This window comes from Capronia coronata, assembly GCF_000585585.1.
Source record: "Capronia coronata CBS 617.96 chromosome Unknown acBCG-supercont1.7, whole genome shotgun sequence".
NCBI lineage: Eukaryota > Fungi > Ascomycota > Eurotiomycetes > Chaetothyriales > Herpotrichiellaceae > Capronia > Capronia coronata.
In genome coordinates this window covers 1001093-1028704 of record NW_006912899.1, presented here as the reverse complement: position 1 = coordinate 1028704, position 27612 = coordinate 1001093, and the positions used below count along the sequence as shown (strand labels likewise).

Here is a 27612-nt window from a genome sequence, read left to right as displayed (position 1 = left end):
TTGCTTTCAAGGTGATTGTAGTATCTCTGGGAAAGCCCAAGATATGTGTAGAGTATGGCAAAATGGGTTGATCAAGTAGAACTATGCTCAGAAACTGGCAAGCTACGAGTTGTTTTGTGACTTGGGACGATGTAGTCATTCACTGCTGGTCAGCAACTTACCTATGACAGAAGAACCATATCTCATCCATCGACAGGTGATGTCACTCTCCCCACGCTTGACACTGCATGTGGATCGTGTAGCACGTGACATGTAGAGCCCTCGTCGGGCTTTGATTACATAAGGAAGGCTGAGAACGTTGCTCACTGCACAGGGGTTTTCTCAAAGGCCGGATTCATGTCCACCACATTCATTGTGTATGATTTCTCGTGACCCATTTGCCCTGACTTGGTGTTGTTGAATGAGCTATGTGAAATTTGCGTCCCATGGTTGTCTTTGCCAGTCCTGCGGCCGCTCTCAATATGTATCCGCAACCCTGCACAAAACAATCCGTTCCAGGTTTCCTCACCCATGGTTGTCGATAGCGCAACCATATCGACGACATCATCTCGTGAAGCGTCAACAACGCACAGCCAAGAGTCTCGTCACTTGCACTGCGTCGACATGAGCTCGTCGTCGAGCTTGGCACTCCTCTTGCCTCCTACTTAAGTCTCTCTCTTCATCCCACGATCCTCCAAAGATCTTCTTCCACACTCCAAAAATCCACTTGATCCATCGATCATCGACCGTGGAGTAGTCCACCAGTGCTGGTCAATTCAAGGTCGGTATCAGAATCCAACAAGAGTCCTTGATCTGACACTGATCTCAGGATCATCGTCGATCTTTCAAGATGCCTCCGACTCCAGCTGAGTAGGGTATCCCTTCCTCTGGATGTTGTCACCTCTAACTTGGATCGATCAGGATCGCTGAAGCTGAAGAAGTCCTCGAGATCGAATACAAATCGGTAAGAAGAGCAAAGCGACAGTTGGTCAAGACTGGCAGAATCATGAAGCGAGTCCGATACCATCTCAACGAACCAAAGATCAATTCATCTGTGAGTAAGAACAATCCTTGAGAACAAGCAGAGTACTAACAGAATTCTTCAGATCTTCAAGTCCAAGCAGGTTGCCCAGCAGAACACTTTCTTCAAACTTCCGCTCGAGGTGACTCACCACATCTGGAAACTGCTTCCCACTGTTGCAGATCGCCTTTCGCTTGCGCTCACCTGCAAAGAGAACGCAGCCATGTTCGAAGCCACCAAGGCCATCAAGCTGCGAGACGGCATCCACTACTACTTCCCCAAGCCGCTGCGTACGACCAGAGTCCACCGTCTCCAAGTCCTCACCCGTCTGCAATCTTGGGTCCCTCGCAATCTGCGCCTGTGCTATCGCTGCGTCCAATACATCGACCTCTTGCATCCCGACAACCGAGGCCAGTGGGGAGGAGACACCAAAATCGTTACAGATGGGCTGGCAACCGCGAAAGCCATGAGAGAAGGGCCGCGCTGTGCTCTCTGCATCATGGCAGACAAGTTTGAGCTCGCCAAACACAAGAAGGCTTACCAGGAGGTCTTGAGATTGACATGGAATCTCGACTAAGCCAGTGTAGGCAGTCTATCCTCTGCCTGGTACCCGGCAGAAGATGACGAGCAAGCCTCACAGTGGCAGAAACAGAGTGTGGTCATGCGACACGACAAGGACGAGTTTGCCCAGAGGGCCCTGGTGAACAGGCAACGAGCCGGCCCACAAATGCGCAGCACTACTGCTGGAGGCGCTATCAGTCAATAGCTGAATTGCTGCATGCAGCTCCTCCCATGATACTCTTAAGTAGAGATGAAAATTCAGATCCGATCATGGTACTGAAGTTGACGCTCAAGACTTTGGGTTTGCTCGTGTATTGTCAAGGCGATCAATGAAGGGTCGATAAGGGGCTGCGACTGTATGGGGTTGAGGTCGACCGGGATGACTGCCTTGCTCCTCTTGGCTGTAGCCAGGGTAATGCTGTTGCACCTCGTGTACACGATCCAGCGCATCGCCGACGACGTGATACTTTGCCCATTCCACCGGCGGACATCGCATCACATTCTGCGCCGCGGGGAATTTGCCAAACTTAGATCCGCCGGCAGTGGTGGTCTCCTCTTCCGCATCCTCCAGCACATCCACCTCTACTCCTTCTCGGCCAGGTCGAGTCAATCGACCCTGCTGGAGGTCCTTGACGAACTGCTCAGGGTCACCCATTGCAGCTTCTTTCATCTTGTCGAGGTCTCGCATATCCCGCAATGCTTGTTGGCGTTGAAGTTGAAGGATAGACAGAGTAGCTCTTAAGGCCATGGCATCTGGGTTGTCGTCCAAATTCATGGGTACCGGGTCAGGCTGATCCAGGAACTGAGCAGGTGGCAGTTCAACGCGATCATTGGCATGCGGCAGGCTGGCGTGAGGCAGTGTGGGTGTAACGGGCGAGTAGGATGGGCGCTGCGGGCTGCCACTAGACTCGTGTCCCGACCCCCGAGGAGCCCCGGCAGGTGTGTTGGGATTGCCAGTCTGCGCCTGGAGGTTGCCGTGATCAGGCATGACCAACTTTAGGCGGACTGTAGTTGGGGGCGTGGCGGCATGAGAAGGCTGCGTGTCGGCCGGCATTGATGCTGAAACTCGGGCCTAAGCCCAACTGCTGGCGTCTGTGGGGCTACTGCTGCTGGTGCACTGGCAGGATGTTGGATGCACGCCCCAGGACTGATTGTGTTGAGAAACTGAGGTCAGAAACACCTGAGTAGTGAACACCACAGATTGACGCTGATGAGACGGAGTCGCGCGCGATATTATTGAGTGTCTGAAATCCTCACAGCCCTGAACTGAAGAGGACCGAGACAAATCAGACCCAAGTCGACAAGAGCCTGGCTCTGCACAACAAACGTATGCACAGGATTGGTGTTTATTCCAAGTTGTATCGACATGTTTGTCCTTTGAGGCAAACATCGTTGATCGGGTTTGTCACCTGAAGTCCAGGCTGCAAGTTTGCCACAGGACTGCAGGGCACTGCATGTGACTCAGTTTCACCAGGGAGAAATAATGGCGGCCCCGCTGCACAAAACCCGCGCGGCCATTGGCGCTCAGGGGCCCTGCCGAGCCTGCCGAGCCCAAGTGGATATTTAGCGTCAGACTAAATGCTCGGCATTATGCTATGTAGGATGCAAAAATTCCTCACCAAACCTTAAATCAAATCACTGTCTGATCAAATGTTTTGACATGGATCACGTGCCCTGTCGCCCACTCACTACTGCACTCTTGTGCGGAGCACTCTGGCATTATTGTGGCTGCAGGCTGCGAGCTGAGCCTTGGTGCTGGATTGATCCCCTTGCTGTCGTCTCCGAGTCCACTCACTGCACAAAGTTTCGCATCTGTCTGCCACGTGCGCCCTCTCTGCTGGCACACTGCCGGCTGGGTTGTTGTAGGGGCCGACCCTGTTTGTGTCCCCCTATCCTTTGGCTGGGGGGCGGACTGGCAAGCTGGCGCTGGCACTCTTGTGCGTGCATTCGCACCGGCACACAGACACTGGCAGGACCATGGACATACAAGTAACCCGTGGATGGTGGATATTGCTGCCATTTCCCTAACCAAACGTGTTTGCGCTTTTGTGCCGGAGCTGAAGACACATGCCTTCCTACCTTTCTGCATTCCATGCACTCCATCGAGCGCCGCGCATCACTGCACTGGGCTGCCCGCCAGCTGCCCTCTCAGCCACCGACCCTCGATGGATGAGGATCGAGATCCTGAATGCCTACGGTACTCAGGCATCATTTCTTCCCTGTGTCCTGCGTGGCAAGTGTAAAGACTCCTACAAAACTGCCGCTGGCACACTGCCACGTACTCGGGTGCTTTCCATGCTTCTGGTGCGTACTACTACTTGACGAATCCTCAGACTACACACGGGCAGCACAGGCGAGAGTCACAGCCATGTGGTTTCGAGCATGGGTAAGCGTTCCGGGAAAGCTCTGTATGACAACCCTGATGTCAATAGTCTAGCAGAATGGGCACTTGTGGTGCTCAAGTTGGCACATCTGTCAAGATGGCATGCCAGTGGTGCTGTTGCTCCCCTGTCACTGCCGCTGGTTGCTGTTCTCTTCTAGGCACCTTGCACCGCTAAGGACGCCCTTTTCACTGCGATACTTCGGGGCTTGCCGCAGCTGTAAACCCAACTCCTTGTCCTTCGACTTTTTGTCCACTGGAGTAACACAGGCCGGAGTTCGAGAACCTCAGTAGCAGCTGGGCGCACGTTGTCTGCCGGCTTTTACGTGTATCTCATGCAGTGTACCTCGTATCGCTCGCCTCTTCTGCACCAATCCTGTGTCAACTCGGCCTCGAGTCAACCACGCGGCGCCCATACTAGCATCCATCCTATCCCTAGCTGGAGTCCTTGTGCGCGGCCGTCTCGGGACACCTCCATCAGCTAGACTACACGGCCTGCTCTCATTCCATCCTTCCAACAACAATCATAATACACAAATCGACGTCTTGCTTCGCGTTCTTCCTCCTTCGCTAGTACGTGCGGAGAGTTGGTGGCAAAGACTTGAAAACTTGCTTCAATCCAGATAGTTCGCAGGCAAAGCGCAGCAGCCGGGTATCATTCCACGTGCGCGCATCTGTCAAATCCACCTTGCATCGATCGATGATCCCCAGACAACTCTAGCGAACCACCTTTCCGCCCTGCCATCCTGAGCCTGTCACGCCCGGAATCTTCAGTCTTCTCACAAACGAGTTTTTTTTCTCTTTGTACACTTATACTCTCTACCTGTATACTGCTGTTTTCGCCAGTGTTGCCTACAAAACACCGGATGCGCCTCTCAACCACGGCGCTTCCAACGAGGACCGTTACAACTCCTCTCCACATGTTCTACTAGTCCGCTGGACGCTGCCGCCGCTATACATTTGACGAAACCAATTGGAACAAGGTCGTCCTTCCAGGTCGCCTTATACACGCACTTACGACCCATTGGCGAGTTTGTACCTCGATAAGCTTTACCATGTCGCCCTAACCTATCCTCATTCTTCCCCGTTGGTCTGGGATTATTTCAGCAATGCAAGAGAAGGTTTCCAGCGCATCCCAGCCTGCTAATCCTCCAGCTGCAAGATCAATGCAGCGTTGTGAGGATCCCTGTACACCAGACGAGGACCTTCACAAACCGCTCCGGGAAATAGAGAATGCAAACAAGACTTCTCAGGGAAACTGTCTCACCATCACCGAAGAGCCCGGGCCAAGTGACCAGAATAACGGCGATGTGCAAAGCCAGCCGGAGAAACCTCGACTGACGATTCGGCAAATTCGAGAAGCAGCACAAAGCAAAGTCCAGGCGCGACAGGAGTCCCACCCTCCTACGCCGCCTTCGGTGCCGCCGCCGAAGAAGAAGCCATCGATCCTGGGCGGGCTTTTCCAGGTTCGAGAACCGACACAGGTCGCCTTAAATCAGGTTGCTGCACAATTAGTTGCGCAGCATGGATCAACAAGTGCAACTAAGGTGCCCAATGTGCGACTCGAAAAGATGCCGGACTTTGTACCCAAAGTCAACTCAAAATGGGATGGCATCCCTGACGGCGTCAAACAAATGCAGAAGAAAGAGAAGGAAAGAGAAAAGGATCGATCCAAGTCGTCCAGACGTGACGGCTCTGGCAACACTTACCTGAGGACTGGAAGCCGTGACCGAAGAGACGACGAACGGGGAAGTTTGAATAGTCGAACTTCGAGTTCGACAACGGATTCACTTGCTAGCCGTGGCAGGTCAAGCGGATCACACACTGCTTCTGCGCGAACTCGGTTCTATGCCCCCTCAGCCAACTCCTCCGGTGACCTGGCATCACAGCATCGAACCGATCGGCTTCTGCCTGGAAGACACTCCAGACCTTCGCCATCCCCCACCAATCAGTCCCAAGCCAATTCGGTAGACAGTGTCCCTAAGGTCCGAGGACTTCAACGAGAGGTTGACACTGTACCTAGTCGAAGCTTGTCTTTGAAGCAACATACTACGCAGGACAATGGTCCATCCAATCCGAGCATCGATGGCCGGCTACGCGTTGGGCAGTCAGTATCAGCTCAAGTACCGCCATCTCCCGGTAATGAGCCACTGCCGGCACATTCTGCTTCGCCAGTCTTTACTCCAACAGAACTATCTCCAGTGACTCCTACTTTCGAAGGCCAACCGAATTATAACCACAATCTGTCGGCGGCGCCAAAGGAGAACTTCATCTTCACGTCCTCTGGCCCTGGAGTTTTAGGACAACCGGCTGTTGCACACAATAGCAAGACGAATCTTGCATCCGGTACGTTCCTTGCAGGAGAAGCACAAGAGCTAGCTCTAGCAGATAATGATACAGACCGTCGCATGGCGGATTTGCCCGAGAATGTTGAAGGCAACGACGAAGATGTAACCGGCAATCCTTCCACAACTCCTCGCAAACAGAAAGCCCTCGAGAAACGGCCAGATAGTTCGCGGGCCAGACTTGGTTCTCGGGCAAACATGCTCGTTAAGGAAGAAGTCACACCTTGGGAAGTGCAAGGCAAGAAGCAGACGTCTGTTTCAGCCCAGAAACCTGTTGCTGCGGCCAGTCCACGAGCGACTCCGAGTCCGCGCAACAGATTCCACAAACCTTTTCCTTTCTTCGGCAAGGACAAGGATAAAAGTTCGGCATGAGCTTCTGAATGTCGCCTCTACATTTGGCGGATAATCTTAGGCGTGCATTTTTGGGATTTTGACCATTTTACGAAGGATCCATGAACGGTTAGGTAGTCACCAGACTGGCGAGGCGCCTTGGAGCTTTTCGATATACATTTTTGACGAGTGATGATTGAACGGAAGATTCGCCGACGACTGTTTTGGGGCAATTTTCTCAGTGATGTACCACAGAAATCAATGTCTCAGGCAATACTGCTCTCGAAATGGGCCTTTAGTTAACTGAATGGAAGTACATTGTCGTATGATATCTCTGATCTTCTCGTACTGTGGCGTGATACTAGTAAACTGAATCTCCTCGCAGCCACATGCAATCGCCAAATAATTTTTGTCCGCAACCACACCGGCCACAACTTTTCTCCATACAACTTTAAAACACACCAGTTTTGACTGTCGTCCCTTTCCGCTTTGTTTTCTCCTGGAGAAACCATTGTGACCAGCTCACGATGAAGCGTAAAGTCAACGGCGAGGATGAGCCTCCTGCGAAAAAGCGCAATGTGTCTGCCCATGCGCCGGTTGATCTCACGTCTGCCTTTCGACCCGATCTCTTCGAGAGCAAGACCGTTCAAGCCTTTCGCAAGAACTACGAGGTTGCAGGCCCATATCCTCATGCCGTGGTGCCCTCCTTAATCCAGGGGCCCCTTCTACGGTCCGTCCGTAGCGAGATCATGAGCCATATCCATTTCACATTGAAAGAGACGGACATTTATCGAATCCACCAGTCCGGCGACCTTGCGAACCTGTCCAACCTTGATTCCGAGTCTCTGAAACATCTTCCCAACCTGGTTCGCCTCCGAGATGCCCTGTACAGCGCCGAGTTCCGAGAATGGGTTTCTACCGTCACCGGGGCGGGAAAGGTGTCGGGGAAGAAGACGGACATGGCGGTTAATGTCTACACACCGGGCAGCTACCTGCTGTGCCACGACGATGTGATTGGAAGTCGAAGAGTCAGCTACATCTTATATCTGACGGACCCGGATCATCCATGGCGACCGGAATGGGGTGGTGGTCTAAGACTATTTCCCACGGAGACCAAGAAGAACAAAGCTGGCGAAGACATCCAGGTCCCGTTGGCAGAGCACAGCTTGACCATTCCTCCCGCCTTTGGACAATTGAGCTTCTTCGCTGTCCGTCCGGGAGAGAGCTATCACGACGTCGAGGAGGTCTATTACGGACCCAATCTTGAAGCTGATGGAGGCCGGATCCGCATGGCTATCAGTGGATGGTTCCACATCCCGCAGGAAGGGGAGGACGGGTTCGAAAAAGGCATCGAACAGGCGCAGGCGCAGAAGTCCAGCCTTGCTCAGCTGAAAAGTGCGGCGACCGAATTTGACGAGCCGCAATTGATATTCCGACATTTTGACGAGCCCCGAACCGTGATGGATAGTCGGGCGTCAAAGAAGGAACTGGATCCTGGGGAGGATGGAGACACCGACGAGGCTGAACTCACGGAGCAAGACCTGACTTTCCTGCTTCACTATATCTCTCCGAGTTACCTGACGCCGGATATGATCGAGGACTTCTCGGCTTCATTTGCCGAGATGTCTGTGCTGCAGCTCGAGCAGTTCTTCTGTCATAAGTTTGCGGAAGAACTCAAAGAGTACATCTCCAGCGTTGAGACTGAGGGGCCGGATACTGCCTCTTCCCAATCAAAGTGTCATCCTTCGAACTGGGCTGTAGCTCGTCCTCCCCATAAGCATCGGTTTGCCTATCTTCAGGGAGCCGAGGCGTTGCATCGAGACAAGACCCCCATCTCGCGCGTCCTGACCGACCTACTGCATTCGCACGCCTTCAAGAAATGGCTTGCGCTAGTCACGGGGCTGAAAACAAAAGGTCTGGTACGACAGAACATGATTGCCAGGAGATTCCGACGAGGAAAGGACTATGCCCTGGCCAATCCTTTTCTGGGCGAGCAGCCGCAATTGGAGTTCACCATCTCGATCACGCCTAGCAAAGGATGGGAGAGGGATGAGGGCGACGACGAGGACGGGCAAGGGGAAGAAAGGGAGGCCATGTCTCACGGCAGAAAAACGCGTAACAACGGCGCTGTGGACAGCATGTCTACTTCAACGTCTCATGCAAATGGAGACAGTGGCAAGGGAAAAGACAAAGCCCGCGAAGTCGAAAGGGTCCAGGTCACTACATCTGAGGAAATCGAGTTCGGCGGCGAGGAGGTCTACATGGCCGGTGACGATGACGACGACGACAAGGCATCGGTCCACTCCAAGTCTCTTCCTAGCGTGGGCAAGAAAGCCGACCCGGCCGTCTACAAGTCCTCCACGGGCGAAGATGAGGACGACGGCATCTTGTTTGCGAATTCGGCCTCTTGGAACCGGTTCAGTGTGGTGCTGAGGGACAAAGGGACATTGAGATTCGTCAAGTACGTGAGCCAAGCGGCCACAGGGGACAGGTGGGACATCAAAGGCGAGGTTGAGATTGCGGAGGACGCCTGGGACGACGACGACGATGCGGACGAGAACGAGGATGAGGAGGATGAGGCAGGACCAAGTCGTGAGATTGGTACTGATGAGGAGGAGGAGGGAGATGAGGACGACGAGGCCGAGGATGAATAGGAAGAAGATCAATGTGCTGGATGATTGGATGGATGAGCATCTATCGGATAGTGGATGGACATCCGTTCAATTGCCCACAATCTTCTACAAATACCTTCTTCTTGGGTCATATCACAGATCTCCTTTTCTATCTGCCGAGACTTGAGCTCTTCCTCTCCGCTTCCACATCTTCAACTCACTCCTTCCTAACCTCATGTATGTCAATCCACACTCCGGTGCATTCGTTGACACGGAATCCCAACCTCTTTCACATTTCATTCCAGCATGGGGCGAACACGATCCTCTATGCAGGTCATACCGTCCAACGTCGTCTCCCGTTGACGTGGCAAGCTCCACTATCAGACTGGGGTGGCCTGGACACGACACGGTCATGGACTAGTATGTTGTTCTCATCAAACGAGGCCGTTCGCAGAGCAGTCATGTGCGCATCCAGTATGTACTGTAAACTGATCGCGGGTTGATTCTACGATAGTAGGAGAAGAAAAACGTCCAAAGCTCCTCGTTCCGTCCACTTCAATGTCTGTCATTAGATTCTGCAGACTTCAGGGATAGAGATGTCTATACCACTTCTCCTGTTCTGTTCCGGTAGTGTGCCGCCACCACTATGATCCCAGATCTGTCCAGCTACTCCATCTCTGGAGCAATAACATTGCTGTTTCCCCCATTGATCAAAACGTCCCGCATAGTCTCGGCACTTTTGAGCCGAATATCGACGAGACTTTCCGGGCTGTAAAAGGCGGTATGGCAAGTCAAAACCATGCGGCCAGTCAACCAAGACTCCTTGTTCCGGTACGCCTGAATGAGCGGATGTACACGGTCTTCAGGGACGGGTTCTTCCGGCAACACATCCAGCCCGGCGCCACTGATGATCCCTTCCCTCATACAGCGCTCGATGGCATCCAAGTCGACTATCTCCCCTCTTGCCGTGTTCACAAACACAGCCCCACGTGGCAAAAGGCTCAACAAGTCGTACCGGATCATGCCCCTTGTCTCAGGCGTACAAGGACAATGTACGCTCAACGTCGTGTTGCGTCGGAACAGTTCGCGAATGTCCCTAGTGCGCTCGATTCCGAGACTTCTGTCGATCCCATTCTTCACGTACGGATCGTAGAAGAGGACGTGCCAGCCGAATGCTTTAGCTCGTAACGCCACAGCCGTGCCGATGCGGCCGATGCCCATAATGCCGAGCGTTGCGCCCTGTAGCCGTGAAACCAGAGGTGTGGCGATGTACATCCACCCGGCGGGAGGAGTGGCGCGTTGTGCGTCGTTGTGTAACAGTATGCCGCGCCGAAGCGAAAGGGTTAGACCAACTGCGTGGTCGGCGATTTCGCAGGTTCCGTAGTCTGAATGCGGTCGAAAGAGACAGAACTGGTCAGTGAAAGGGTATCAAGGCTGAAAGCTGTCGGAGCGAGCAAAGAGACCAGGGTAAGCGGGGTAGTAAAGGAGGAAAGAGAACGCAAGATCAGTTTCTGGCACCGGGTGTTACGGGACCTGCTAGAATCCTGCGAGAATTTGCGGGAGTAGTAAAGGTGACGACAAGGACCCGAGAAGAAGGATGGCAGGAGGTATGGCAGAAGCAGCGCCAGTTGGCCATTTTCTTTTTCGGGTCGCCGTCCCACACATGGGCTTTTTTGCCAACTCACCTGGAACATTGCACACCGTGACGCCTCGCTTTGCCAGTGCAACACGGTCGAGGGTGTCATAGCCAACGCCCATCCGAACGATGCTGTAGGTAGGAGCAGAAACGCGACGTGTCAGCATGCGAAAGGGACGTGGCCTTCGAGATACGACAGGCGCATAAGCAAGAGGGAGTGCTGCAAACCAATCAGCATTATGCCGATCGGGAGGAAGGGCAAGTCAAGTCCGGACTTGAACAGCCACATGCTGTCCGAGAACCATTCCCTCAACTTCACAATGTGCCAGGCGGGCGGAGGTAAATAGATAGAGAAGTAAAGTGTTCACTCACACCTTCAACTTCGGAAACAAAGCCAAGTCCTGCTCTGTGAAACTCATTTTGAGCAGCATGATGCCGTCGACCTGCTCGCGTAGGGTCTTGTCAATGTCCGACCACGGCTTGCCGTCAGACACCCCCGTCGGCCAGAGGTTCGTTTGAATATAGTCGACATGAGAGTCTTGCCACGCCAGAGGTCTGAATATTTCCTGCTCGACAATATCGTCCTAAGTTTGCCGCGGTGGTAAGCATGATTATGTAGGTACAAAACGTAGACAGGGTAGTGTATGTAATTTGAGCGGAACGGGAAACCAGGTTGTTGGGGCTCAGGAACCTGATAGGAGACGGTCCTATCCGGGATGCTGCTTGGGTCTGGTGAGATGACGGCCTGGACCATATTGATGAAGGAGGACTTGAAGTAGTCCTGGTGTTTACTCCATACTAGTACTTCGCTTACCGAATATAGTCCATCTGCTTGAATTATGGTGTATGTCGGTCTTGGGGTGGAAGAAGTCATGATGTGAATGGTGTAAGGTGAGGGCGTGGGGATAAGGACGAGGAGGCGTTCTCTCACCGGCGAGAGTGTCCTACTAGATGGCGAAGATCTCTAGATAGTCGTTGGCAGTGGCTGGTTGATGTGCTTTATAGTACCTTCCAATGGCGTTGTAAAAGCACGGGGTATTGGTTCTCCAACGCTATCTTATGCAGTGCTTCGTTGGAGACACTTCCTCCGCATTCCGGAGACAACGACTCTTTCAGCCGGGGGCCAGCAGACAATAAGCGCTGAAGTCGTGTGGAGAGAACAGACTGGGATCAAAACGGCTTGGGTGAACTCCGTTGTACAAGCGATACCGACACGCTCTTTTCCTGCATACAGGATATGTAGCTCCGGCGGCAAGGGTCTCAAGACTACTGGGCCTTGAACAGGGCTTGGATACTTCACTGGAATAATGTAGACACAAATGTCAGTAGCAGATAGACTTTCAGCACGAAAGCGCACTCAGGGTGCGAAGCTATCCTATTCGCAACCTCGGTGCCCTTGAATTGATGATACTTTGGTAAACCTCAGGGAAGGTTTTCAAGTCCAAGGAACGGTTGTTGGCTTCCAGAAGCGATAAGGGGCGCTATGAGTGTCAACTAGTCTCCATGGTCATCGCATTCGCCGGGAAGTCGGGATAGTCACGACAAAGGCCGAGCAGAAGCGACGGTCCCTGCTCTATAAAAGCCCGAAAAAGAGGCAGCCGTACGTCTCGAGGTTCACAGATGGGACCCTACTGCCATGGATCAGATAGACAACAGGCTGCTCGGTCGATTGTAGCAGGCTGGTTGCGGTCCCGCACACAATCTGAAAAACAGACGCACGCTCACAATTGCTGGAATGAGTCAATGTCGCACATCATCCATTCAAGGTGAGATTTTCGACCTCCCTCGACTAGGGAAAGCAACGTTGACTCGTATTATCCGTTTAGCTCCGTTAGTCTGGCCTTCCATCCTTCCACGCCACGCAGCAGTGTTTCGAGCTCCTCTTTTTCGTCTTCGAGTTTGATTCTCCTTTCCGCATCTAGTTTGCTGAAGACATAATGACCTTGACCGTCAAATTGGAGAATCATGCTATGATACTTCCACAAACTTCGGCGATGAGACACCGTCATCAAGGTAGTGCCCAGGCTTTTGGCAGTCTCGTACATTTTTCGCTCCATCTCGAGAGTGACCGAGCTAGTGCATTCGTCCAGAATAGCATACTTGGGCTTGTGGTAGAAGAGCCTGGCCATTGCGATGCGCTGCTGTAGACCGCCCGAGAAGACGTCTCTCCATTCTTCGACGGCATCCCAGCCATTCGGCCGGTTGAGGACAGACTCGATTTCCAGAATTTCCAGAATTTCCTTCAAGTCTCCTTCCGAGCCATTCTTCGCTCGGAATTCGTACAGAGTGTCGGGATAGATAATCTGGTCCCGGAGGGTACCACGACTGAGGTATGGACGTTGAGGGATGTAGAAGATGTCTTCGAAGCTAGGTTTCTTTACTTTTCCACCATAGACGGGCCACAGGCCGCCGAGGATGCGGAACAAGCTTGACTTGCCGCAGCCATTCGGCCCCACAATGAGGAGATGGTCGCCTGGTCTGATGCGGAAGCTCAGTTTCTTAATGAGAACATCGCCGTTGGGGCTGACGATAGGAACATCTGTGAATTCGATATTCTCGCTTTCTTCGATGGTCCCGCGGCCTTTCAATACTGCAGCATTTTCCTGGGTGCTCGCAGAGCTAACCAATTTTTTCTCGAAATGGCCGGCTGAGACATCGTCCATGACATCCAGGAGTCCTGCCACTCTAGAAGTGTAACCGGCCAACTCGGTGATTTCCTTGTAGGAGAACATGATTCGTCCAAATGCATCGGAGCTGCTGAGTAACATTCGTCTGTTCTTGACAAAGCTTTCAGTGTGATCGCCAGCTGCCTGTAAGGTTTGACCAGGGATTTTGAAGAAGACTGGAAGGGAGCACAAGATGAGACCCAAGGCGCCCCAGAAGTACTTGATGACGAAATCCTCCATGAGTCCATGATAGAATCTCCTTCGTAATATGCGATTGACATGTTTGATCAATGTAAAGTAACCTTTGTCCAAGGTATCCTTCTCGGCTTCATGTCCGAAGTACAAAGCGACTTCTTCACTGTAATCGATGAGCCGAGTATGTTGGAATCGGAATTCTCCCTCTAATCTTGCCTCGTCTGCCACGTATTTCCCGAAAGGGGGCGTAAGTGCACGCATGACATTGGCAGATACTTGAACCAGTAGAGCCATCGCAAACAGACCCTCTCCGCCCACGGATTTGGATAATGAGTAGTTGTAAATTACCATATCGAGGATGGGTTTGGCAAGATTCGAATATAATTCGGCCAGCGAATTGCTAAATCGCGCGACATCAACAGTGATGAGTTGATCAGGGTTCTTGATTCGATCATCCAACGCCGAAAGGGCATAGAATGTCATGTTGTTCAGATACGTCTCATGGATGTGGTTCGTTAACCGTGTCCGGTAAGCAAGTGCGAGCCTGGTTTGATGATATTGCAGCATGGAGTTGGTGAAGGTCGCAGGCACAGCAACCAGCATCCACCATACTAGACCGAGCACGAAGTCTCTGCCACGGCCTTTGACCAACGCGGAAACAACTTTGCCATCCAGATCGGCGACATATAAGGAGAGAAGGGTGCGAAAAACGAGGAAGACGCTATGGCTGACCAGCAGTCGCAGTTCTTTACTCCGCCAGCCGGGTATGACAATCTTCAATAGACGAAGAAGGTTGCGAAAGAACTCTCTGTTTATTTCCACTCTTTTCTTCTTCTGTTCCTGGCCCGCCGCATCTGCGTCCCCTATCGTGGCGGATTGCTGGGCTCGAATCTCGGCTTGCCTTCGAACGGCAGCCTTCTGCTCCGAGATGGCATTGTGTATTCGATGGATCAGCGCAGCGACCAGGGTAATGAAGACTGTCCGGGATATCTTGGTGCGATGTCTGAGGTAGAGGGAGGTCAGTTCGGAAATGAGTTGTTTGACAGTACGCCCTGGAGGGAGCAGCTTCGATTGGGCTGCCATGGCGGCGCGCAGGAAAGGGAAATAGACTACGAGGCGGAGCTTGAAGCCGCTGTGTCGATTTGTATCATTTCGTGTGATCAGAAGTCGAGGTGCCGTGGACTTGCGATGCTGCTGTTTCACATGTTGTGATGCAAGATGAACACATCACGTAGCACATCTGTGTCCAACTTGAACGGCCGAGGTCCTTCCACCGACTGACACGCCCCGCCAATCAGAACCGAGTGCGTTTCTCCAAGTCGCATTATCAGAATACCCTTATTAGCTCATTGGATATCAGAGCTACAACTTACCTTAGGTAGGTACTTCTTTTCACACTGAAAGGAAACTGGAGGGCCGCAACAGAGGTCTTTCCTGGAGGGCACTATGCGCAGGGTACAACAGCACTTACCCTACTAGTGCGGTGCAGTGGAGGAATTGCCGGATGAGCGAGCACTTGTTGTCCTCAGGCCCCGGCGAATGGACGAGTGGAGTGACCTGGGAGTAGTCGATACATCATCAGCAATCCGAATAAGATGCTACTCGTCTGCGAAATGCATAAACTGCCATGAAAACGCGGTAGAGATGGTATCAGCAGGTGGTAGAGATCTAATTGAAGGTACCTAGTATGCACCTACCTCGTAGTACGTAGGTCCCTGGTATGTAGAGGTACCTCAGGGTGGTAGGCAGTTAGCCTAAGGTACATGTACCGACCGCATTCGATACTGGATCTGTCAATTCTCTTGGCGCCACCGCCCAATGAATCTTGAGCAAATTGCACTGTCAGGAGAGGCTTCGTATTACCGGCTAAATGACGAGCTTGGACACTTGATAGAGCTACAAATCTGCGTTATTCTTCTGTAATAACAATACTACCGTCATGCTAGCTCCTATTCCCATCTAGAGCTTCTTGCTCTGACCTCAATCTTCATTTCGACCTCTTCAACCGACAACTCCCAACCTCTCCGCTCCTCAAACTCGGATTTGCAGCTGCATACAGCTGGTCCTCGTCGGCCAGCGAGCATATCTGCCCCTGTCGACCACCTCAGACGAATATGTCAGCAACTATGTTCCGCACAACCGCAGCGCGTTCGCTGCCGCGATCCTTTGCAACTGTTCAAGCTCCCACCCCGCGAGCCAGCCTCTACAACCATGTCTTGAAAGCCACTATGAGAACCTCTGCAAGACCTGTCCGACCGTCGAAGGTGCTTTCTCTCACCCTTGCGCGAACGGCACAGAAGTCAATGGTCCGATACGAGTCCACCGCTGGACAGAAAGCCGCCCACTTCGACGTGAAGAAGGCGGCAGAAGAACTGTACAATCAGACTTTGAAGCCTGTACCTGAGATCGTGTCTACGGAATCCAGTGTGCGCCCCATCACCGGCGAGGTTAACGCTGCCGACCCAGAGCAAGATGTTGACATGATGGCTGGTATCCGGAGTGACTTTGTTCGTCAACACCGCATATCTACACAGTTGGTTTACTGATTACGGAGCAGGAAACTATCAAGGACACGTTCAGTCTGCACGAAGTCCCTCGCCAGGCACTTTATGTTGGTTTGGCAGGCGTGGTTCCTTACCTGGCAACCTCTTTGACGACAGTGTATTTGTCGTTCGACATTCAGTATGCTGCCAACCACGGCACCGGCTTTTTGATGTCTGGTGAGACTGCCGAGACACTCTTGCATATTTTGGAGCCAATTCAGCTCGGTTATGGTGCCACGGTGCGTATCAGTTTGCAAGCCCTTCTTTTCTACCCGTCCTAATCAATTTCAAAGATCATCTCTTTTCTGGGTGCCATCCACTGGGGTCTCGAATTTTCCGGCTTTGGTGGCTATAAGGGCTATCCCAGATACGCTATGGGCGTTGTTGCTACGGCTGTCGCATGGCCGACGCTTCTGCTCCCAGCTGAAGTGGGCTTGATCGCCCAATTCTTCGCATTTACGTTCTTGTACTACAATGACGCGAGAGCATCCGCTTCAGGCTGGGCACCATCCTGGTATGGAATCTACCGATTCGTCCTCACCTTCATCGTCGGCGCCAGCATTGTCGCATCCCTGGTCGGCCGTGGCCAGATTGCGGACCTGGTCACTCGACCACCTGGACCGGCTGACCGCATGAGGGAGCTCCGAGCAAAGCAGATGCAGGAATTGGGCCCTGAACCGGATGCCGAGGAGGAAGAAGAGGAAGCAGATGACGAAGAATAGAGCGCTGACACAGTGGCTTGGGCAAATATCAAATTACAACCGTTGATTGTTGCTTGCGGGAACAGTCCTGTACATATCAATGCAGAAAACCCGCGATTCTGATATATTTCAGTGGTGTTGATGCTGGTGACCTGCTCCCATTAGCTGCAGTCTTCCAGGCCTAAAGCGAAATGCCTAGACTTGGGAGACCCTCGTGACCTCCTGTACCTAGGTGGACCGGGGCTTTCAGAGGACCGAACGGGGTCTCCACCGGAGGCAGTTTGGAGCACCGTTTTGTGCTGTGTGCGTAGTCTTTATAGGGCTGTTGTGCGACCGCTGTTCGCTACCAGCTGTCCGGATGCCGCGGCAGGGCCGTTTTTGGCGCAGTTTGCTCGGTGATTGCGAGACCGAACAATGCAGGAGGTTCGGGCAATAATCTTGCCCATCTGGGGCGGTCGGCATGGTGGGGACGTCATTTTTTCCTCTGCGCGAGTGATGCGTTGCATCATACCTCATAGATGGACTCCGAGCACTTCCCAGAAGAACCTGTAGAACTGTAGGACAGCACTGGCAATTCGCAAAGGTCCCCGCACCCACGCCCACGCGTTCAATCCCATGATCAAGGAGTCCTCCGCTGCGCCCGCTACATGTCCCAGTGTGCCGCTTGCTGGTATGCCTCCCACAGCTCCAGCTCCAGTTCCCGGAGAGCCACTAATTTCTTTCCCACAGTGACCGCGGCTCCTACCATATATCACTGATCCCGCTGTCCCCTGTCCCAACCGCAGTCTTTCCAGTCCTCTTCCCTCGATACCCTTGCTGTTCTAGAATACCCCGCCGTTGACAACTTCCATTGATACTCGACGCAAGATGGTATGGTCTTATCCCCGTATGAATGTACACAGCTGACCAAATCGCAGACGGGAAGTGCGAACATGACCTTCGTGGGCGCGATCGATAACGGCACAACGAGTTCGAGGTTCTTGATCTTCGACCCGGCAGGAAACCCAGTAGCCTCACATCAAATCGAGTTCAAGCAGATACACCCATATTCAGGGTGAGTAACAAACATTATATGTTTCACAGCACTGTCGCTGAAACATCCTTTTTGTAGGTGGCACGAGCACGACCCGAACGAACTTGTCGCTACTGTCTCGGAATGTATAGATAAAGCTTGCGGTGACTTCGAGGCCAAAGGATATTCACTTGCGGACATCAAGGCTATTGGAATCACCAACCAGCGGGAAACGACATGTGTGTGGGATACCAGGACTGGCGAGCCTTTACACAACTGCATAGTGTGGACAGACACGCGTACACATCGCATTGTCCATGAACTGCGGCAGCGCGAGGGTGCCGAAAAACTCCAGAATCTCTGCGGGCTGCCCTTGTCCACGTATCCCTCGTCCACGAAGCTCCTGTGGCTACTCAAGCACGCGGAGAGCGTGAGGAAAGTATACGAAGAAGGCTTTCTGGGGTTTGGCACGGTCGACACATGGCTCGTCTACAAGCTCAATGGTGGTGTTGAGGCGAACGTTCATGTCACAGACCCGACAAATGCTTCCCGGACCATGTGGATGAACATCCACACCCTAAAATACGACGAAAAACTTATCGATTTCTTTAGACTCGACGTCAAAACTCCCAAGTTGCACCTCCCCAAGATCGTGCCCTCTTCCGACCCAGAGGCGTATGGCAAGCTTGCCAGCACGAAACTGAAAGGTACCAAGATTGCAGGATGCCTTGGTGACCAATCGGCCGCTCTCGTGGGCCAGTGCGGATTCACACCTGGCCGGGCGAAGAACACCTACGGTACAGGCTGTTTCCTGCTGTACAACGTTGGTGAGAAACCTGTGATTAGCAAGCATGGCTTGCTGGCAACCGTGGCGTATGATTTCTCTTCTCAAGGCATCAAACCAGTGTATGCCCTGGAAGGGTCGATCGCGGTGGCCGGTTCATCGGTGAAATTCCTCATGAACAATTTGGGTTTTTTCCGCGATTCGCACAAGGTGTCGGAACTAGCACGTACGGTACCAGATAACGGCGGCTGCGTGTTTGTTACAGGCTTCAGCGGCCTTTTCGCACCCTACTGGTTTGACGACGTCCAAGGCACCATCTGGGGTCTTACCGCGTATACGGAGCGAGGCCATATTGCCCGCGCGACGCTTGAAGCGACATGCTTCCAGACAAAGGCCATTCTCGATGCTATGGAGCAGGATGCTGGTGTCAAACTCGCTGAACTCGCCGTCGATGGCGGTATGAGTAACAGTGATCTGTGCATGCAGGTGAGTTTTTGAACCATTGAACCACATTTGTCGCCCCTCGAATCCCCAGGTGTGCTAGAAATCCGGTTGTGGCAGCCTTCTTCTGCGCTTTTGCCTTTTCCATCATCTGTTTGACTGGAAACTGATCACCTGAGAATTTTTAGATTCAATCCGACGTGGCACAAATCCCCGTGGACCGACCACGGATGCGCGAGACGACAGCACTGGGCGCCGCTATTGCGGCTGGCTTTGCCGTCAAAGTGTGGGCATCATTTGACGAACTCAGAGAAATCAACAGGGAAGAGCGATTCGTCTTTAAACCCAAAATCACACAGAAGGCCAGTGACAAAATGTACAAGAAGTGGAACAAGGCCGTCCAGATGTCCAAGGGCTGGACGACCGAACAAGACGACGAAGCCGAGAGTGACGCTGAAGACAACCTGGAAGAAGACGAGGGACCGCTCGAGCAGACCGTCACCGTCGATGACTATGGGAGGAGTAGGGATGACTGAGAGAACCGAAGTATCGGAAGTCATCACACTCATATGATCTTTGGCAGCAATGGTTCTAGGAGTTCTCCCCGCGCCGGGTTGGTTTGCGAGGCGTTGTGGACACTAGGCAGGACATGAGAACTATGCAAAATATGCGAGCACGACCCGATGGTGAACATTGGAAAGCTCATATGTTGCTGACCAAGTGAAAGAGCAGGGAAAAGGAGGAATGTAGCATCTGTATACTAGCAGCGCCCAAAGATTGAGCGTAGGCGTCGTTCGGGGCGTGGAGGGAAATCTGAACATTGCCTATCACGGATGTCCGTTACTAGTCTGGCTCTGTCCTTGTTCGGCCTCGAGTTCTTCGATCCGAGCCTCCCAGTCTTTCCGCAAAGCCTCCATTTCTTTCCAAACGTGTGCACCCTCTGCGATGAAGTTCTCCACTTCCTCCGAGGTCGCGTCTGTTGCGCCTGCTTTCCGTCCCACGTGGCCAGCCCACCAAGTATCTCTGAAAGGCTTGCCCGTCCCATCCAGACCCCAGCCCTCCACGTCGGTCACGCGGACCGATGATCGACCGAGCCGATCGCATGCGGAGCCCCATTTGCAGGAGCGGCCGTCCACGTGTCCCGTAGCTTCGACCATCTTAGCCTTGATCTCGGCGGGAGACGCTAGCGCCAGCCAAGTCGCAGACGCGGCGCCGAGGTAGCTCGTCACATTGGCCCAGGGCGAGCCGCACAGCCTTGCAAGATATATACCGAGGCGATAAAACTGGTGAATGATCCAGTACAGACTCATGATGGCCGTGGTGCAGATCCCGGGATGAGAGAGCAGAAAGACCGGTCCAGATCGTTGAGGCCGCTGCTGGCTCGCTCGCATGGAGTTCGGATGGAATGGGGTGGTAAACTCCTTGACCACTCTCGCTGTCGCGGGCTGGTCGTTGGCCGTCAGGGCCATACAGTCCGTCAAGCGTTTGGTATGTTCGTAAGCAGCGGCGGACCTCAGTCCCTGATGGTCCCGGGGGTTGTAATGGTGTCTGCCACACTCGATAGAGGACGACCAGATGATTTTGCCTGGCGAGTCGGGGGTACAGGCCCAGAGCAGCGGCATGAGCCAGTGTACAAGCATGTAGTGTCCGAAAACGTTTGCACAGAACAGTTCTCCGAGCACTGGCTCATTCCGGGGCGCGCCAGACTCTCGCGGTGGCAACTGCGGTGGTGTTACAAGTCCAACCAGCCCAAGCTTGAACGTCGGCCATGTCGTAGACTGTCGTATGCTCGTCAACACTTTCCATATTGTCAGTGGCCAATTAACGCCAGACCACCCTCCTATCCCGGCATTGACGACGATCGCATTGAGTTGAGGAATATCCGAGGCCAAGAGTTTTCGACTGAGCGCGCGGACAGAGAGAAGGCTTGTCAACTCGACATTTTCGGGGCGGAAATAGACTCGGCGGTCAGACTTGGGGCTGGAGCTGTTATGTTTTGCGAGATGCTTCTCGAGTTGGGATAACGTCTCGGAGCCCTTGCGAACGCTCCGCGTCGTGAAGATGATCGTCATGGAGGAGCCATCAGGCGGCGAAGACGTGAGATACTCGTCGATCAGACGGCAGCAGATACCGAGTCCGAGACCACTGACGGAAGGGGTTCAGGTGTCAGTAAAATAACGGCTTCCCCTTTGACCACAAACTCCGAGCGGGTGGTCAAACAAGGTACGTACCTGTTCGCACCTGTAACCAGGACGTACTGGTGTTGTTTGGGCATTGATGGTCCCGCAGCCCTCAGAAACACCTTGTATTTCTACGACATTGTCGTGCTGTCCAATGCACCCCGGAACAAGAGCGTAGAACTGCCTGCGCTTTGGGGCTTGAATCATGAATTGCGTTTCGCGTCGTGGCGCGACTCGGGTCGAGGTCAGACCTGCAACTTTTGACATCCGCCGCTTTTATCAATTCTACTGGCGACTGCACCTCCTATTACGTACTATAGTACAGCGACCAAACAGGCATCGAAAACATTGGGTCCATTTTATCATTTATTAGTACGAAAGGTGCACAGCCAACCCTAACCGCATCATCGTTGCTCGCCCTGAACAGTCTTCACATCTCGTACCTAAGCCCGCTCTCGGATCGATTCATGTTCGGCCGAGCAGCGGTCAGAAACCTCAAGAAGTCATGTAACCGGACCTTGGTTTGGGATTGGAACGTCAGAGCCTACTACCGGATCCGCGAACTCTCCTTCCCAGTCGATATCCTTGTCTACCTACTAATAGTAGTAGCCAACGCGTCTTTCGCATCTTGTGTTCCGCCAATTGCTAGCAGCCTACAATGGAGCTGCTATTCTTCACCTGTCAATCATCTTCCAGAAAGCCAGGAAGAAGTGATGAGATTCGCAAAGGTAATGAGCATGTCTCTATACCCCATTGCAGCTTGGCCGTCACGGTCTCTCCTTCTGAGCTTTAAGAAAGTCAGACAAGAGACAAGACATCCTTTGTTGCAGGGCTGGAATCATGAGCTCTAAATGCGCAAGTCCTGCGGGCCTCCGGTGGCACTGGGGTCGGTCCCCTAAGGGCAGGCATGGGAACGACGCATCTTCCCATGGGATGTGCTGTCAGGCTCTCGCAGCGGAAACCGGCTGGTGAGATCAACATTTCCCCGGATTGCCAATGGATGGCTGCGGCTTGACCAGTCCTCGTATTTTGCCCTCCAGAAACCTCTCAGTCATTGCTTTTGATCAGGCGGTCAAGCCGTCAAGCTGTCAAATACTCATCCCACCTGCCAATCAGAAAATGTAACTCGTAAGTTTTCTTTGTCCTCTCCGCATCCAACTTATACCTTCTCCAGCAATGCAACCCCCGGACACCGGCACGCACCACATGGAGGAATCCCAGCTTACTTCAACATCGATCTGTCGATGGACTGCAGGCAGCTTTTGTCAGGCATCGTCAATGCTATTTAGTGCCTGTCCTTTGAGGACTGTTTTGCCTTACTCTTTTCGAAGATGTGAAAGCATCCCCAAACCAGGCTGACCTTACAAGCATACTCCATCTGGTAATTTGGCTGCGCGGGAAATGGCCCCTCAGGATGATCCTTATCGGTACACCCCTCTCAAACCCAATCAACAGGGAATTCGGCTTGTGCGTATCGCAAAAGAGCCTCAGACAGACCCAATACAGCCTGCTACTGTCGCCGCTGTCTCGGACAACATCGGCACTGCGGTCCCAGCGGGATTGAGGTCCTTGTCAATCGGGTTGGAAACATTCTCGTTGGCAACAGCTCCGCCTTACATAGCCTTGTCCTATGTTTGGGGGTCGCCAGAGCGCTCACATGCAGTATCCTGCTGTGGCAAGGTCCTATTTGTGACTGCGAACCTCGAAGCGGCTTTATGCGCACTCGCGATCCGAGACCATTGGATTTGGGTAGATGCAATTTGCATCAACCAGGATCATATTGCGGAGCGCAATTCTCAATTACGGCTGATGCGGAACATATTTGGCTCAGCAATGGAGGTAGTTGTGTACCTTGGAGACTCGTCTGTGACTCAGGGAGAAGCGATCAAAACCACGCTACATACCCTGAAGGAGGACTTGCACAAGAAAGACAAAGAACAGAAACGGCAAGACGATGTTGTCAATCTCGGGATGTTGCCTGTGCAAACCGCTTCTACATTGGTCGATCTTATGCACCGCCCTTGGTTTACGCGGGCTTGGGTCATTTCGGAGGTTGTTTTGAACCGGCACGTTCGGTTCTTGTATGGAAGCACCGAGTTTGTCATTGACGACCTACTCGAGTGCCTTCCTAGCATTCAGAGCGTCACTTCAGCCCTGATGGACTCCACTGCACCGAGCGGATGTGTGAGGTCGAGTTTTCGATCCACGGTGCGCACCAGGCTACACCTGGACTCCATTCGCCAGCTCAGGGCTTCTCTATGCTCACAGGAGGCGATCCCATTGTACCGGGCCTTGGGTTGTGGTCGAAGTGCGACGGTGTCTGATCCCCGAGACAAGGTGTATGCCTTCATGAGCATTGTGGACAACGATGTCATTGACGTGCTCACACCCGACTACTCGCCGTCGAATAGCGCGGAAGATGTTTACCTTGGACTCGCCCACTACTCCTTGACGCAGCCGGATATGGCAATTGATATGCTTCGACATGCCGGTCACCAACGAGAGACCCTACCTTCATGGGCGCCGGATATGTCTGAATATCTGCGCCATCCCTTTCCCAAAGACGGTGGCTACCATTGTAGTGCGGGATCCAAGCCCAATCTTCGACAAGTAAGGGGTGATCCCAGAAGCTTGCTTGTTCGAGGTGCAGTCGTCGATGTCATCCGTGAGGTCCTGGAGCCCTGCACCTTTTCGTTCCATGATGACGCTGCTTATTTCTCCGAGAGGCCAGGGACGAAGCATGGCGCGGATTTGTTCCTTGCTTGCGCGCGCCTACACTCCTTCCTGCATTGCAAAGCTCAAGAGTACTTCCGAGACAAAGACTATCCCACCAAGGAGCGCCTGGAGGATGTGATACGGCGGACGATGACTGCAGACTCAACCGGCAGACTGGATTGGACTGTGTACCAGGCATTCTACAAATTTTGGAAACCTCCCGAGGATTATGGCGGCCTAGCTAATATGATAGAAGAACCCAGTAAGCTTTTTACAGAAGCTGACGCTTATATGCAAGCAGTCGCCCTGATTCAGCAAGGCCGTCGAATTGCATTCACCGAAGGTTCATACATGGCCACGGTCCCAGATTTTGCAGAGGAGGGCGATGTTATCGTCATAGCCTTGGGCGCTCCGATGCCACTTGTGTTGCGACCCTCTCACGATGGATCGGCTTCGAGAGTCGTTGGCGAAGCATATGTTCATGGAATCATGAATGCAGAGCTGGTGCATCGTGACGACCAAAGCGGAGGGTTCAGGATTGACGGTGGTGAGGTATTCGACATCCTGGTTGTTTAAATGAATCGTGGCGGACGCCGTATGCTCTGCAAACTGTCTCGGCACCGGGGAATGTCATGAGATCTCCCAGGTGTCGGACTTCTCTTTGTTTTGCGGTATAGCAAGATGATGAACTTGATTGATTCAACTCGCTCTTTGGCCACCAAGCATAATCAAACTCCGTTCTCCCAGTAACATGGCCATCGAACAACCGTCGAACGTTCGCATCGTCTGCTTTAAAGCTGAAAGGCTCGAAGGTATTGCCTTAGCGGATGAAAATCACATTTCCAACATCCCATGATAATGTCGCCACTAAACAAACCAGACACATCGGGGGATATCTCTGGCGAATATAGCCGTTCGATCGACTGCTCAAGCATGTGAAAGCGTAAAATAGGTGTGCACAGCCTGGCCACAGCTCAGGATGGCTTACTCACGCCTCGGTAAAACAGCCATTGCGCAGGTTTGGGGACGCGCCTGGGAGGTCAGTTTTGGCGATGGTATATAGTGCTATTTCTGATCAGCTTCAGGTGTGGGAGGCAGTGCCACACACTCTGATATGGAGTCCTGGATTCGCAGACGCCTCCACAGCAATGTTCAGTAACAAAAGTGCCATAGAATGAGCAAAATTCAATAAGAAATCCGCAACATGGCGTGCGGGAAGGCAGTCCACTCAAGGCTCACCAGATCCCTGAATAGCTTCATCCTTGAGCATGAACATTTCCGAGTGAACGCCACGCCATGCCATAGACCCGTGCCTGGAGGTCTAGAAGCCCACTGGCAAGTGCCTTGAGCGAACATGCAGTACCGTGCTTGTTGGGTTCTTGAAAGCCAGTTGAGGAAATTCCATCTTGACGCCCCTCGTCTCCGGAGCTGGACCACGCTCGTGGCCTGGACGGGTAGGCGAGCTTGTGTAACCCGAAAGCAGGGTCAAGCTGTTTCTCAAATCATTCTCTTGACCCTGGTCCTGCTGATGAGACGGCATGAACCAATCACCCTGATTCAAGGACGCATACCACGACTGGCTCGCATGAAGAGGTGTGGACCTTGGTTCGAGATCCTGACAGGAGGCATGTTCATCCAACGAGAAGAGTACAGATCCGACCCACCGTCATTGGTCCAAAAGATCGTATAAAGATCTGGACTCAAAACTGCTCTTAACCGCATGTTTCCTCTGGATAGGCAGACTCATTTGGCCTTGGTCTGGACCTTCTCCAGGTTGGCAGCCTTCACTTTAATTGGACAGCAACCCTGGTCCAAGGAGACAATACACTGTGGGACTGAGAGCCGCCTTATATCGCCACGGGATTGAGATTGGATATGCACGAGGGCACCGGACGATATCTCAGCCTCAAGATCACCAGAAGCCCCATCATGCTTCTTCTCTACTACAAGCATGGCCGCTGTACCACCAACAGACCGGCCGGCGGGCGACGATACATTGGCGCAACCTGATGGATACTCTTTCGATCAATGCATCGCAGAATTCTTCGCAAAGACCTCGGTTACCCGCCCAAACTGTGATGCCCGAGCGAAAGAGCTTGTTGGCGGAGATGTCGTACCATTCGACATCCAGAGTACCTGCAGCTACGCGGTCTACGCTGGGCCGAAACTCGAATACATTGTCCAATTCCGGCTGAAACCAGTGAGGCTCAAGGTGGAGAACGCCGTGCTGGCAAAGGAGGTCTATGGATCCCTGGCACCAGACGTATCGTTCTATGAAGAGCTCGGGAGTGAGGTAGATGGAAAAGAGACCATATTCCCGGTCGTGATGACACGAGCACCGGGTAGGACTCATCTGTTGGTACACGGGCCTCCTTGGAACACTCAGCAGCGCTTCGATCAACGTGAGAACCTGTTGACAGATATGGCACGGTAGGTCATCGATTGCGCCAATGCCCGCCGCGGAAACTGTGCTAAGGACAAGTAATACAGCTTCTTTGCTCTATCATGGCGCCAGCCTGCAACGATTGAAGAAGGTCACCGAACCAGTCTGCGGCAGACTTACCTCAGAGAATTGCGGATTCTGCTCACATCCCTGCCGGAACGGTTTCATGTCCTTGTTCAACATTGCATCGACTCCATGGATGCAATCTTCTCCCTGCCTATGGTTTTCCTGAATCCAGACTTGCGCAGCGGGAATCTCATGGTTGACGAGATGTCGTGCCACCTTACTGGCGTTGCGACTGGGCTGAGGCTGGGCTTGCCCCCTTCGGCATGAACCTGCATTGTCTCGAAGCGCTGACAGGGAAGGACACACCTAGATACGGCTGGGTTAAATTTGAAGATTACGACAATCTGCAAACCGTCTTCTGGAATACCTTCCAACAGGAAGTGGGACCCTTGACGGAGGAGTGTCTCCAGACAGTCGGCTGTGCAAGGGTCACAGGCCTGCTGCTGTCTAAGGGCTTCACCAATCGCCTGGCGATAAGCCCACCTCACAGACCTAGCGGTGACGATGACTCGATACTGGCGGTTTGAGAGGACGCAGCTCGCAATACTCTTCTTCGCGGCCTGAAACCCTCGCCAGCTCCGAAGAATTGCTGTTCGGCAGCCATAGGAAGATGTTGGGCGTTTCTGCCTGCCCATTCTAGTTGAACGGTCATCCAATCTGGCATGTGTTTCGCTGGCAACCCCGCAAAAGCTCGTCCATCACAGATGCCGTTCTCGGTTTTATATACTGCTTCAGCTGTTTGACTGCGAATGTTTGGGCGCACAACGACCTGCTTGACCCCACCCTTCACCACCAATGTTGGTATTGCGTGAGAATAGTGAGCAGATTTGGCTGTTCGGTACTATTTCCATTCGTATTCACTCGGAAAGGACTGAAGTATGCTATGATGCGATGACAGAGCCGGAAAAGCTGGACAGAGCTGTAAGAAATATCGGCTCCGATGGAAAGCTGTCGTGTGTGGAAAAGCGTAACCGCTTCCAATTCATCCTGTGTCAGCCACAG

General features: G+C 52.9%; 11 protein-coding genes across 11 annotated transcripts; 7 read left to right on the top strand and 4 right to left on the bottom strand.

The window, feature by feature from the left end:
- Positions 1–985: 985 nt before the first annotated feature.
- A1O1_07935 (uncharacterized protein) lies at positions 986–1577 on the top strand (the record flags this gene model as incomplete). Its single annotated transcript, XM_007728801.1, has 2 exons — positions 986–1033; positions 1086–1577. The coding sequence occupies 2 exons, from the start codon at positions 986–988 to the stop codon at positions 1575–1577; spliced, it is 540 nt and encodes a 179-aa protein (XP_007726991.1).
- A 273-nt stretch (positions 1578–1850) lies between these two features.
- On the bottom strand, positions 1851–2615 carry A1O1_07934 (uncharacterized protein; the record flags this gene model as incomplete). Its single annotated transcript, XM_007728800.1, has 1 exon — positions 1851–2615. The coding sequence occupies one exon, from the start codon at positions 2613–2615 to the stop codon at positions 1851–1853; it is 765 nt and encodes a 254-aa protein (XP_007726990.1).
- Positions 2616–5050: 2435 nt separating this feature from the next.
- A1O1_07933 (uncharacterized protein) lies at positions 5051–6658 on the top strand (the record flags this gene model as incomplete). The annotated part of the gene is made up of 1 exon (XM_007728799.1): positions 5051–6658. One exon carries the CDS (start codon positions 5051–5053, stop codon positions 6656–6658), a length of 1608 nt encoding a protein of 535 aa, XP_007726989.1.
- Positions 6659–7143: 485 nt separating this feature from the next.
- Positions 7144–9270, top strand: A1O1_07932 (uncharacterized protein; the record flags this gene model as incomplete). The annotated part of the gene is made up of 1 exon (XM_007728798.1): positions 7144–9270. The coding sequence occupies one exon, from the start codon at positions 7144–7146 to the stop codon at positions 9268–9270; it is 2127 nt and encodes a 708-aa protein (XP_007726988.1).
- A 624-nt stretch (positions 9271–9894) lies between these two features.
- Positions 9895–10986, bottom strand: A1O1_07931 (uncharacterized protein; the record flags this gene model as incomplete). The annotated part of the gene is made up of 2 exons (XM_007728797.1): positions 9895–10613; positions 10914–10986. 2 exons carry the CDS (start codon positions 10984–10986, stop codon positions 9895–9897), a joined length of 792 nt encoding a protein of 263 aa, XP_007726987.1.
- A 1692-nt stretch (positions 10987–12678) lies between these two features.
- Positions 12679–14808, bottom strand: A1O1_07930 (ATP-binding cassette, subfamily D (ALD), member 2; the record flags this gene model as incomplete). Its single annotated transcript, XM_007728796.1, has 1 exon — positions 12679–14808. One exon carries the CDS (start codon positions 14806–14808, stop codon positions 12679–12681), a length of 2130 nt encoding a protein of 709 aa, XP_007726986.1.
- Positions 14809–15851: 1043 nt separating this feature from the next.
- A1O1_07929 (uncharacterized protein) lies at positions 15852–16990 on the top strand (the record flags this gene model as incomplete). The annotated part of the gene is made up of 3 exons (XM_007728795.1): positions 15852–16232; positions 16283–16507; positions 16562–16990. 3 exons carry the CDS (start codon positions 15852–15854, stop codon positions 16988–16990), a joined length of 1035 nt encoding a protein of 344 aa, XP_007726985.1.
- A 911-nt stretch (positions 16991–17901) lies between these two features.
- On the top strand, positions 17902–19742 carry A1O1_07928 (glycerol kinase; the record flags this gene model as incomplete). The annotated part of the gene is made up of 3 exons (XM_007728794.1): positions 17902–18023; positions 18081–19251; positions 19395–19742. 3 exons carry the CDS (start codon positions 17902–17904, stop codon positions 19740–19742), a joined length of 1641 nt encoding a protein of 546 aa, XP_007726984.1.
- Positions 19743–20033: 291 nt separating this feature from the next.
- Positions 20034–21278, bottom strand: A1O1_07927 (uncharacterized protein; the record flags this gene model as incomplete). The annotated part of the gene is made up of 1 exon (XM_007728793.1): positions 20034–21278. One exon carries the CDS (start codon positions 21276–21278, stop codon positions 20034–20036), a length of 1245 nt encoding a protein of 414 aa, XP_007726983.1.
- A 1509-nt stretch (positions 21279–22787) lies between these two features.
- A1O1_07926 (uncharacterized protein) lies at positions 22788–24677 on the top strand (the record flags this gene model as incomplete). Its single annotated transcript, XM_007728792.1, has 1 exon — positions 22788–24677. One exon carries the CDS (start codon positions 22788–22790, stop codon positions 24675–24677), a length of 1890 nt encoding a protein of 629 aa, XP_007726982.1.
- Positions 24678–26052: 1375 nt separating this feature from the next.
- On the top strand, positions 26053–26877 carry A1O1_07925 (uncharacterized protein; the record flags this gene model as incomplete). Its single annotated transcript, XM_007728791.1, has 2 exons — positions 26053–26531; positions 26592–26877. 2 exons carry the CDS (start codon positions 26053–26055, stop codon positions 26875–26877), a joined length of 765 nt encoding a protein of 254 aa, XP_007726981.1.
- Between the last annotated feature and the right edge of the window lie 735 nt (positions 26878–27612).